The sequence below is a fragment of the Myotis brandtii genome, unplaced genomic scaffold (assembly GCF_000412655.1).
Source record: "Myotis brandtii unplaced genomic scaffold, ASM41265v1 scaffold187, whole genome shotgun sequence".
NCBI lineage: Eukaryota > Metazoa > Chordata > Mammalia > Chiroptera > Vespertilionidae > Myotis > Myotis brandtii.
Window position 1 is genome coordinate 1,201,555 of NW_005356944.1, and position 12,591 is coordinate 1,214,145.

Sequence of the window (12,591 nt, forward strand, 5' to 3'; positions counted from 1 at the left end):
AGTCTTTCAGCAGCCTCGCCCTTGGAGCAGAGCTGGAGTGAAACTCCGCCGGACGCTGTCCCAAGGCTCTGGCCTTCATGCACCAATCCCCCAGGCCCTCCCATAGAAGTAACCTCTCTTTCAACAACCCGATACATGAGCTTTCCTACCTGAATTGTTCTCAACTCACAGCCCTCAGCAGATCAGTAAATTTGAAAGGCAGAGGGCTGCTGTGCCTGGTCATACTTTAAGATTCACTTTGGGAGTCACCTCTTCTAGGAAGCACTCCCTGACAACCCCTGCCTACCTCTGGGCTCCAGTCATGCCCCCTACACATCCTCCCTACTGTGTTGTAATGGATCCATTTACATGCTGGTCTCACCCGGTGGCTCCCTGAAGGCAGAGTTAGGCCATGTTGGCCTGGTTCTGTGGCCTGCACATAGTAGGTGCTCAGTTCACATTATTGGGGTGAATGAAATAGTCAGGACACTAAAAACAAAAGTGATCTGTCACAGCTGAACGCTGAGGAGGAGGTAGAAAAACTAAATGGAAAATCCGGGTAGAATAACAAGATTTTGTATGTATTTTAAAAACCAATCTGTGCCCGGCCGGCATAGCTCAGTGGTTGAGCGTCGACCTATGAACCAGGAGGTCACGGTTTGATTCCCGGTCAGGGCACATTGCCTGGGTTGTGGGCTCAATCCCCAGTAGAGGGCATGCAGGGGGCAGTTGATCAATGATTCTCTCTCATCATTGATGTTTCTCTCTTTCTCCCTCTCCCTTTCTCTCTGAAATTAATAAAAATAAATACATAAATAAAAATTAAAAATAAAAGGGCACTTTTTTCAAGTGTCCTCAGTTTGTTTAAAAATATATAAATAAAAACAAATCTATTATAAACACCATTTTCTTTTTTGAAGAAAATTTAAATAGTGATTCTCAATCCTGGAATCAGCTGTGAGCTTTAAAAAAATATCAGTGCCAGGGCCCACTCCCGAGAATTCTGATGTCTTTAGTTGGGTTTGAGAACCACTGTCTAGAAATAGTTTTCCTAACCAGTAAAAGAATTAACACAACTTAGACCAGTGGATAGAGTTAATTAAAACAATACTATGAAATCCTAGGACAAAGAAAACACATACCTTTACGTGAACAAACCTGATTTTCTATAACAAACATTCTGACAATGAAGTTTCCTAAACAAGCATAAGTAATCTCGAGGTTGCAGGTCACAGTCCCTGGGGTAAAACCACGAAGCCTTGACTACTCTTGGTCTTAGCAAAAAACACTAGCCAGCCCCGCTGGTGTGGCTCGGAGGTTGAGCGTGACCTATGAACCAGGAGGTCACAGTTTGATTCCCGGTCAGGGCACATTCCTGAGTTGTGGGCTTGATCCCCAGTGCGGAGCATGAAGGAGGCAGCTGATCAATGATTCTCTCTCATCATCGATGTTTCTTTCTCTCTCTCCCTTCCTCTCTGAAATAAATAAAAATATATTAACCCGTTAAGCGCCCAGTCAGTCACCGGTGACTGACACTATACTTCCCGTCCGGAAGACAAAACAGGCTGGGCGCTTAACGTGTTAAAAACGAAAAACACTGGCCAGAAACTGTTACGTGAAGACAAGTTCCTGATGATGATGCATAGGCTGCACTGCCTACACAGGATTCCACTTGTCTGACGTTCCTTATCATAATCTTTCTGGCAAATGACCTCCAGGCTTCTTTGCCTTTGTATCCGAAGGCACTGACCAGCTGGCGCGTTAGTTTTCAAGAGGGTTTGACAACCATCTTCCAGGCATCTCTACGTTTCTCATTAAGCATCACTGGGCCTTGTGGCTGCAGGGAGATGGCTGCCAAGGCGCCTGGGGCTTCCATTTATCAAAGATTGCCCGGGCCAGGTAAGAGCCGCTAAGGCAGTGATGGCGAACCTATGACACGCGTGTCAGAGGTGACACGTGAACTCATTTTTTTGGTTGATTTTTCTTTGTTAAATGGCATTTCAATATAGAAAATAAATATCAAATCTTTGTTTTCCTATGGTTGCAAATATCAAAAAATTTCTATATGTGACACGGCACCAGAGTTAAGTTAGGGTTTTTCAAAATGCTGACACGCCGAGCTCAAAAGGTTCGCCATCACTGCGCTAAGGGAACTGGGAAGGCTGATGGTGTCAGGTGCCTCTGCTACCAACTGTGCATGGAACAGTGAACTCTGCTTCATGGGCAGAGGCGGGCTGTGGAGCTTACCTGGAAAGCAGCCCCAGGTGCTCCTGCCCACATTTTCACTGACCCATGGGCTGTGCAGCCTGGTGCCTGGTGCCTGGTGGGAGGACTGAAAGACTGCGCGAGGCCCACCAACCCCCATTCGTGATCCACAGGCAACATCAGTGGAATCAACACGCTGATCAGACCCTGTGCTGCCAGGCGGCAAGTGCCACCAAAAGATGGACTTAAAGGATAAGCTGCAAAAGACAAGGGCAGTTCTGTGCAAGAAAGGATGACTACACAGAATTAAAAAAAAGAACCACCAAAACCACAGCTTCAATAATGCTACCATTGTTATCGCTGCGGGACAGACTTTCGTCGGCTGGCAGGTCCTGCGCCTGGCCGCTTCTCTCTTCAGCAAGCACGGAAGGGCAGCCCGAGGTCAGTTGTCACAGCCCACACCCAGCCCTACCTGAGCGAGAACCCAGCCACGCCAGGGCGTTTCCTAGCACACCCCTCCCGTCTCCTAGGCAGCATCCGGTCTCAGGACTGGGTGAGGTTTTAATAAAGACCCAGGGAGCAGAAACAGAGCAGCTGAGAAGCCCAAGTCAAGCGGAGGGCAGCTGGCCCATGTGGTCCTGGCCCAGGGCTGGCTTCCAGCAAAAGGCCCCTCTGCCATTAGCCAGGAATGACTGTGAACACAGTGGCTTCACGGGTGTGCAACTTGTGCAGCTGCACCGGACCCCACGCTCAGAAGGGCCCCCCATTTGGTTCAATGCCCTGCTGTCATCCTGAAAATCTTAATCATTTTCATTTCGCACTGGTCTCTCCAATCAGGCAGCTGAGGTCTGCATAAAGTGAGTGGGAAGAGCCCAGCCCCAGGTATTTAAGGGGTGAACGCTTGCTTGTTGCAGATACGTCATTATTCAGAGAAACTGATGACTCATAACAAAGGTTTCTGTGTACTCACTTTGCTTCACCATAATGTTGACAGTTTATTCTCTTCCCAAACTGTTGCCTAACTGAGGTAAATGGGTAAAAACTAAGACCTGAAACATTCCTTAATGTCCATTTGAAGCAAAAATGTCAATGTTTGGAAGTAAATCCAATCAGCAAACTGGTAATTATACTTTTTCATGCAATACATCAAACGAGATATTTTCTTTATCAGAAAGCCATACCACATACAATACATTTTTGGTGTTTAAAAAGCAACAAAGGGACTTTAAAACATAAGGGATACCTATGATTTTTTTTGTCTGATTAGGAAAAAAGACATAACTAATAAACTGATTAAATACATTAGTTAAAAGAAAGCAAGCCTGGCTAGTGTGCTCAGTGGTTGAGGATTGATCCCCAGTATGGGTCGTGCAGGAGGCAGCCTATCAATGATGAGGCATCCCTCATCATTGATATTTCTATTCTCTTCCTCTCCCTTCTTCTCTGAAATCAATAATATATATACATACTGTATGTATTTATTTAAAAAGAAAAAAAGAAGAAGAAAAGGGACATTATCTGAGTGGACCTGACCCAAAGCACCTGCCCTTTAAAGACAGAGTTTCTCTGGCTGTGGAACAAGCCCCTAGAAAGGAGAGCAGCTTGGCCAATACCTTGACTTCAGCCTTGCTGAGTGGAGAACCCAGACATGCTGTGCTCAGACTTCTGACCCACACAGAACTGTGGACTAATAAATGGGTGATGTTTTAAGCACTAAGTTTGTGATAAATTATTACATGGCAATAGAAAGCTAATACACCCTTTATTGCCTATACCCAGGTACCGCTCTCACCCTCCGCCCTTGGTCCCCGCCAGGAAGAGATTTTAGGGGAGTGTAAGGGGTTTTCTCTCTCCACAAGGCCTCCCCCACTCTCTACTGTGGTTAATATGCAGACTACAACCAGCTCCACACTGCCCCACCGAGGCCAAGGCAGGGTGTCTCACTCTGCCTGGCCCTGGTCTCTCATCTCACGCCCCGAGGTGTCCCCAGGAGTCTGGCTTCTTTGGCACAGTATTGAGAATCACTGCTTTGGTAAAACCCCATACTTTGCTCAACTAGCCCCTCCCTACCTTTGCATGTTCAGGAAGTTTCCTTTAAAAAAATTTTTTTTTAATATTGTAAATAAGGCCATGACAAATATCATTGTATATAAAACTTTGTCTGGACTTTGGCTGCTTTTCTTGGGATAAGAAATGCTGAGTCAGGGAGGAATAAACATTTTTAAGGCTCCTAATATATGTTGCCAAAATGTTTTCCACCAGCCTACCATCCCATTGGCAGAGTGTGATGCCTAAAGTTATTTGAGGTAAGCCAATGGAGATTTTGGCTCAAAGAATTAGAAGATGTTAGGGTTAGGGTTAACCCTTAACACAACTGGCCAGGTACCTCCTGATCATCCAACATTTCGGGTTTGATCCCCTTTCAGGGCACATAAAAGGAGCGACCAATGAATGTATAAATAAGTGGAATAATAAATGGATGTTTCTTTCTCAAATCAATCAATAAATTTTTAAAAATATATTTTTTGTTGATTTCAGAGAGGCAGAGGGAGAGATAGAAACATCAGTGATGAGAGAGAATCACTGATCGGCTGCCTCCTGCACGCCCCCTACTGGGGACCAAGCCTGCAACCCATGCATGTGCCCTGACCAAGAATCAAACCATGACCTCCTGTTTCATAGGTCGAGGCTCAACCTCTGAGCATATTGGCTGGGCAATTTAAAATTTTTTTTAAGTTATAAAAAAGGAATTAGGAGATATTTCTTGGGGAAGGCCCTCTTTTCATTTCACCTCTAAACTCTCTTCACTCCCAAGCTCTCAGTCACCCTCTGGGTACCTCTACCTGGAAATCCCAAAGGCACCCAAACCTAACTTCCAAAACTAAGTCATTTGTCACCTTTCCACTCCTTTTCTACCAAAACGCTCCAGATCCAGAAAACAGACCTATCACTATGGCTGGGACCAAAGTGCCAACTATGATGATAACCAGGGCAACCATATTCTCTAATGAAGCCGCCCTTTTAAGATGAATGAGGTGCAGAAATGCCAGGACAGAGAAGGAAAGATATACCTTCCTCTCCGGGGTAGGGCACAGAATGTTTGGGACATTTGGAGGAACACATGCACCAAGGCACAGGCCTGAGGGTGATGATCGTGCGTCATGAGCCTTCGCCAGGAGTCTGGCACCGAGACGCGGTTTCAGCGCCAAGAGCGGGGTCCCGGCTTCCGCGGCTTGGGAGAGACACTGCGCAGCCGCTGTAGGACCCGCCCACCGCCCGGTTCGTGCGCGCGCAGGCGGGCTGGAGTTTGTGCGCACGCGCCCTCGGACGCGCGCGGAGTCCGGAAACCAGCAGGAAGCGGAGGGGAAGGGGCGGGGTTAAACCCTGGTCTCGCGCATGCGTGCGCTGCACAAACAGTTTGGCGGGGTTTTCCTGGCTGCTCCGTTGTGTTCCGGCCACAGAGATGCTCAGCGGGAGCTTTTAAGAAGGAGGCCTTTCTCCCAGGAGAGCGACTTCTCGAGATTTCTGCTCCATTCCTTCGGGCTTCGGGGGCTTCCTCCACATTAGAAAAAATAAAATAGTTTCTCCGTGACTGACGCCTGCGGTTTGGGGCTATTTGGTCACCTTCCGCCTCAGTCCCCTAGAGGGCGAAAGGACCAGAGGGACCTCGTCCTGCTCATCCATCTCCCGTGGGTTTTTTGGCCTCGGTCGGAGCTGGGTGGACCCGTCCCCGCTCCTGGGTCACCATGGCCGTGTCCGTCCAGCAGCTGACAAAGGAGCTGGAGATCTTCGGCGTGGACTGCGAGGAGTCTGTGACTGAGCGATGTGAGTCCCTCGCCCCCTCCCCGGCCCCCAGCCGAGGTCCTCCCCGCTCGGCCGGTTCGGGGTTCCCAGACGCCTAGTCCAGGCCCTAGGACCCCAAGGGAGCGCCTCCACGGTCGCCTCCCCTAGATGAGCCCCCTCGGGGCGTGAGAGACGAATTAAACTGAGTTTTGAGACGTGGAATGTGGAGGCTTGGCAATGCTCACCGAGTACTGCTGGGACCCCCAGCTCAGAAGTGAGAATATGAAGGACGGTGTTACGTCCCTGCCGTCTCCGAGGTGGATGGGGACGAGCCGGGTTCACACTAGGCTCCGGGGCATCTCCAAGTTCGGACATTGGTGAAGCCTCTAGGACAGCGGTTCTCAACCTGTGGGTCGCGCCCCCTTTGGGGGTCGAACGACCCTTTCACAGGGGTCGCCTAAGACCATCGGAAAACACATATATAATTACATATTGTTTTTGTGATTAATCACTATGCTTTAATTATGTTCAATTTATAACAATGAAAATACATCCTGCATATCAGATATTTACATTACGATTCATAACAGTAGCAAAATTACAGTTATGAAGTAGCCACGAAAATAATTTTATGGTTGGGGGTCACCACAACATCAGGAACTGTATTAAAGGGTGGCAGCATTAGGAAGGTTGAGAACCACTGCCCTAGCACGAAGCCGGAGCTGTGGGGCTGTGAAACGAGGCTTTCTCTCCCTGGCTCCTCTCTTCCCAGCCCACACCTTGAACTCCTGCCCGTCCCTCCTTTCCCTGAGCCTGGAGCTCCGTCCCGGGGGTCCATGGTGCGGTCGGGCGCTGGGCAGGGTAAGGGCTCCATTGCAGCTCCTCTGGGGAGACGGAGAGTTCTCCGTCTTAGAAATGGGGTGAGTGCGCACCTGCCCTAACCATTCATCAACACTTGGAACTTTTTAAACATTAACATGTTAATCTCTTATGAGAGACCACAATACTTTTATGCCCGGTGCATTCTCTTCCTAACAGGAGACTTAAGTGAGAAACCCAATGATAGTCATACATTTATTATGTGAGCTTTTTATTTTTTGAATATATATTTCATTGATTTTTTTTGCAGAGAGGAAGAGAGAGGGGATAGAGAGTTAGAAACATCGATGAGAGAGAAACATCGATCAGCTGCCTCCTGCACACCCCCTACTGGGGATGTGCCCACAACCAAGGCACATGCCCTTGACCAGAATCGAACCTGGGACCCTTCAGTCCACAGGCCGACGCTCTATCCCAGCTGTGGGCAAACTACGGCCCGCGGGCCGGATCCGGCCGTTTGAAATGAATAAAACTAAAAAAAAAAAAAAAAAATTAGCGTCCACCATGACATGAGGATCTGCCACTTAGATCTTAAGGGCATTTTATCTTTTTCATGATAGAATCTGATGAATTAGATCAGTGGTTCTCAACCTTCCTAATGCTGCGACCCTTTAATACAGTTCCTCATGTTGTGGTGACCCCCAACCATAAAATTATTTTCGTTGCTACTTCATAACTGTAATTTTGCTACTGTTATGAATCGTAATGTAAATATCTGATATGCAGGATGTATTTTCATTGTTACAAATTGAACATAATTAAAGCATAGTGATGAATCACAAAAACAATATGTAATTACATATGTACTTTCTGATGGTCTTAGGCGACCCCTGTGAAAGGGTCGTTCGACCCCCAAAGGGGTCTCGACCCACAGGTTGAGAACCGCTACGTTATTGATTTTAGAGGAAGGAGAGGAAGAGAGATAGAAACATCAATGATGAGAGGGAATCATTGATCGGCTGCCTCCTGCATGCCCCCTACTGGGGATCGAGCCCACACCCCGAGCTTGTGCCCTCGTCACCTGCTAGGGCTATCATGTGAGCTTGAAGTCAAAACATGAAAAATGTTTCCGCCCAAGATGGCTTCCATCTCACAGGGGACTGCCTTGGCCGTGGCGTTGGAATTCTAGGCTTTGAACTCATAGCCCCTAACCTCAATGGGACTCTAGTATTGCCTGACAGTTAAACCATCTTTCCCTGGTGTGTTCCCTCTGAGTCTTCCCGGCGACTGGTTTCCACCTTTGACATCTTTCTTTCCCACTCTCAGTGGATGAATTTACTTCCTGTTTTGCTGAAAAAATAGAAGTTATTAGTAAACTTCAGTAAGTTACTAATCTTGCGTCTTCCTGCCTACCTTGCCTTCTTTCCTGTTAGAGTGAATATATTCCCCATATCCCTGGCAAAAGCCACACCTCCCACTTGAGTCTTAAATCCCATTCCTTCTCACCTTCTTAGGGACATCACTCCGGTAATTCTCCGCTCTTACATATTTTGTATTTTTCTCTATATAAGACGTTTTCCCTAATAGCGTAGAGATGTGGTTCTTACTACTGCCTTTAAAATACTCGATTGAGCCCAGCGGGGTGTGGCTCAGCAGTTGATCCAGGAACCAAGAGGTCACGGGTTTGATTCCCGGTCAGGGCACATGCCTGGGTTGTGGTCTCGAGCCCCAGTGTGGGGTGTGCAGGAGGCAGCTGATTGATGATTTTTCTCTCATCATTGATGTTTGTATTTCTTTCTCCCTCTCCCTTCCTCTCTGAAATCAATAAAAATATACTTTAAAATAAATAAATAAAATACTCTATTGATTCCACTTCCCACTTCAGTTCTTTCCTTCCCAATTACAGCAAATGTCTTCAAAAGGGTTGTCTAGATTTGTCTTCGATTTTTTTTGTCCTTAAAAGTCAGCTTTTTCACCTCCACCATTACACTGAAAACAGCTTCTCTCCAGGTCATCAGTGACTTTCACCTGGCTAAAGTCAGTGGTAAATTTTCAGTCCTCATCTTGAGTTATCAGCAACATTTAACACTGTTCCTCATGTTTTCTTTCTTCTCTTAGCCTCTCGGACACACTGGTTGTTCTTCCACCTTGCTTATTGCTGCCATTCAGGCTCTGCAGATCCATCCCCCTCCGGTCCTGAGCCTCAAGATGCTCTCACTTTCTTGGTGATCTCACCTGGTCTCTTGGCTTTACAGCCCTGGATTTCTGATGAGTTCCAAATTCATATCTTAGCCCAGACCTCTTGCCTGAACTGCAGGCTCGTCTGCCCAACATGACGTCTCCAATTGGATGTCTAACTGGCACCTCAAACTCTACTCTTCTAAAACGGAGTTCCTGGTGTCTGCTCCCTCTCCTCAAAGTAGTCCTCCTGTTGTCTCCCCCACCTCCCTTCCAGGTGCTCAGGCTAAAACACAGCATCATCTCCTTTCTTCTTTCAGACCTCATGTCCACACAGCAAACCCACTGGCTTTACTTTCAGGATGTTTCTTCTCCAGAGTCCCACCACTTCTGGCCGCTCTGCGGTCACTGCCTTCACTGTCACCACCCCGATCCAAGCCACCGTCATCTCTCACCTGGATTTTGCCGTGATTCTCTTCATTGGTTCCCCTGATTCTGCCCGTGTGCCCTTCAGTCAATGGAAGTCAGATCATGTTAGTTTTATTCTTGTCAGACCCTCTCACAATTTCCCAACTTGCTCAGAGTACTACCCAGAGTAGTTGTAATAGCAAACACTCTGCACCCCCTTTACCCTCTCAATTCTGCCTCCTCCTTCCCAGCATTCCAGTCACGGGGCCTTGCTGATCTTGCTGGGCCTCGGGGTGTTTGCCTGAAAGCTCTTCCCTTAAACACTGGCTCACTCCTTCACTTCCTTCAAGCCTTTACTTAAAAGTCTTCTTCTCGCCAAAACCGGTTTGGTTAAACACTGGCTCACTCCTTCACTTCCTTCAAGCCTTTACTTAAAAAGTCTTCTTCTCAATGAAGCCTTCCCTAATCAGTGTATTTAAAAGTGCCAAACCTACCCTCGCTGGTTTAGTTCAGTGGATAGAGCGTTGGCCTGCGGACTGAAGGGTCCCGGGTTCGATTCCAGTCAAGGGCACATGCCCGGGCTGCAGGCTCGATCCCCAGTAGGGAGTGTGCAGGAGGCAGCAGATCCATGATTCTCATCGATGTTTCTATCTCTCCCTCTCCCTTCCTCTCTGAAATCAGTAAAAAAATATATTAAAAATAAATAAAAGTGCCAGGTCTTTCCCTATCTCCCTGATCCCTCTCCTGGCTGTACTTTTCTACATAGCACATTTAACCCTCTGATACACTACAGATTTTACTTATTTGTTCCTTTTCTGTCTCCCACCAATAGTAAGCTTCATGAAGACAAAGATTCTCTGTTTTGGTCATTGCTGTATTCTCATGCCTAGGACAGTGCCTGGCACTAGTAGGTGCTGAATAAATATGGATTGAGTAAATAGAGGATTATTTTCTCTTTTCAAGGTGAAAGCTGCAAGAAATAAACTAAGTTTTTACTTGTCCAATGTTCCCTCCACAGTGGCAGAGCTGTGTGCTCGGTATGAACAGAATGAGGAGGCAATGGTAGGCGAGTTCGTAGCCTTCCTCACCAGCACACGGAAAGACTGCCTTAGCTCAGAGACCGTGGACTCTTTTGAGCATGAGGTAAGAGCACAGTGTAAGGGACTCATCGTGTAATTCTCCATTTCTGCCTTCTAGGGGGGGCAGTATGACATATTGAGAAGAGTGTGGGCTTTGGAATCGACCTGGCTTCCAGTCCCAATGTGAGCTTGGACAGACTAATGTCTCCGAGCCTTGCTTCCCTCTTCTGTCAGTGGTTCTAGTAATGCATATTTTTTAGGATTATTGTCAGAATTACATGAAAATGGCTGTAAATCACTTAGGACTATGCCCAGCAGGTGGTGGGTCTTCAACAAGTAATTGGTGTTATTACTAGAGTTATTATTGTTGTAGAGAAATTGTCACAGAATAAGTCTTTATTTTTAGTTGAACATGTGTCTTCTTAATTCTTACTTTGAGGAATTTCATATCTTTAATTATATTTTGAATGCCAGTTATCGCGTGACTGTGGAAAATACCTCTTCTAGTACTTGACTTTGGAGTCATAATATATTCAACATCTTTTATTCCTCAGTTTCTGAACAAAAGATTGTCCAAAGCCCATCACAGTGCCTCCAAGGACAGTGGGCATGCGGGAGCCAGAGACATCGCTTCTATACAAGAGCTGTATCCTTTCTGTGGAAGGTCTTTGCCTCAAGCCATATTCTATTTTATAATTTATTTACAGTTGCATGTGTAATTTACAAACAAAAATAAAAAGTACCTTCTGTTCAGATTTCTATTTAATCAACCCTTGCCTTAGATTTTGAGAAGTTTATTATTGTTTTTCTTAACCAATATTTTTAGAATTGAAGTGGAGGAAGAAGAGGAGACCCTCTTGAACTCTTATACCACACCCTCTAAGGTGAGTTTACAGTGTTTGGAATTGCATTCTGCAAATAGTTTTTTTTTCTTTATTCTGAAAACATCATGACATTTGAATTTCCGAGAGAAAATTAACCACTCATATAGTTTCCACATATTTCCTACCATATTTCCTCTAATGCATCTTCCTTCCCTTATGCATACGTGTTTTTACATAGTGGCAGTTCTTGTGAACATTTAATTATCCTGCTTTTCTCAGTTAGCATATCATAGAATTTTTATAAATACCATTTCTCCGTAACTATTCTTTTTAATGGTTGTGTAGTTTCATATCTAAGTGGAGGTACTATAATTAAATAATCTAATTCTAGTGTTGGAGTCAAGCACAACAGAGAGTAGGGTAGTGGAAAAGTGTTGTCCTCAAAGCCTGAGTCAAAAGACCTAGATGACCTTGGGTAAGTTGTTAGCTCTCTGAGCTGCAGTTTCCTTACGTATACAATTAGGATTCATTATTCATTTACTGAGCAGCTACTATGTGCCAGGCGCTATACAATGAATGAAATGGGCATGGAGGGGCTCTGCCCTCCAGATTCTATCTCAGGGGGGTCAAGAGGGGAAAAAGGAGACATATGTAAAACTTTAGACAATAAATAAAATAAAATAAATAATAATAAAAATCTATCTCAGAGGGCTTGAAGATGAAATGAATATGTAAAGTGCCAAGCCCAAAGCAAGATATTCAGTAATGGTAGTTACTATTTATACAAAATAAATTTATATTGTAGAATTGTGCCTCTGAAACTTGTATAATTTTGTTAACCAGTGTCACCCCAATAAATTCAAAAGGGGAGGAATAAATAAATTTGTGGAAATACATAAACATGGAGTAAGCCTTAATTTTTCAAAGTAAATTACATTGTAAGAAAGAAAGTAAATAGTTTAAGTGTGTCTGTGGAGACCAAGAAAGCTAAAAATGTACTTTGTAAAGTTGCTAACAGCCCTGGCCGGTTTGGCTCAGTGGATAGAGCATCAGCCTGCAGACTGAAGGATTTCAGTCAAGGGCACATGCAGGGGTTTCAGGCTTGATCCCCAGTAGGGGGTGAGTAGGAGGCAACCGATCAATGATTCTCTCTCCCTCTCCCTTCCTCTCTGAAATCAATAAAAATATTTTTTAAAAAGTTGCTAACACAAAACCAAGTGCATATAATATTAAATGGAGTAATGAGATTTCCCTTAGAGATTATAAAATCAATACTTGATCTTCCCCTTAAAGATGGTTCTCTCCTAGAGTCCACA

General features: G+C 45.5%; 1 protein-coding gene across 3 annotated transcripts in view; it reads left to right on the forward strand.

Annotated features, from left to right (window-relative positions):
- Positions 1 to 5,612: 5,612 nt before the first annotated feature.
- The window catches only part of POLA2 (polymerase (DNA directed), alpha 2, accessory subunit), a 30,663-nt gene continuing 23,684 nt past the window's right edge, over positions 5,613 to 12,591 (forward strand). For all 3 annotated transcript variants that reach the window (XM_005864227.2, XM_014538035.1, XM_005864228.2), the window contains exons 1-4: positions 5,613 to 6,009; positions 10,391 to 10,515; positions 11,006 to 11,097; positions 11,278 to 11,335. In XM_005864227.2, coding sequence (XP_005864289.1) covers positions 5,931 to 6,009; positions 10,391 to 10,515; positions 11,006 to 11,097; positions 11,278 to 11,335 — 354 coding nt within the window. In that variant the 5' untranslated portion in view covers positions 5,613 to 5,930. The remainder of the gene's footprint in view (positions 6,010 to 10,390; positions 10,516 to 11,005; positions 11,098 to 11,277; positions 11,336 to 12,591) is intronic.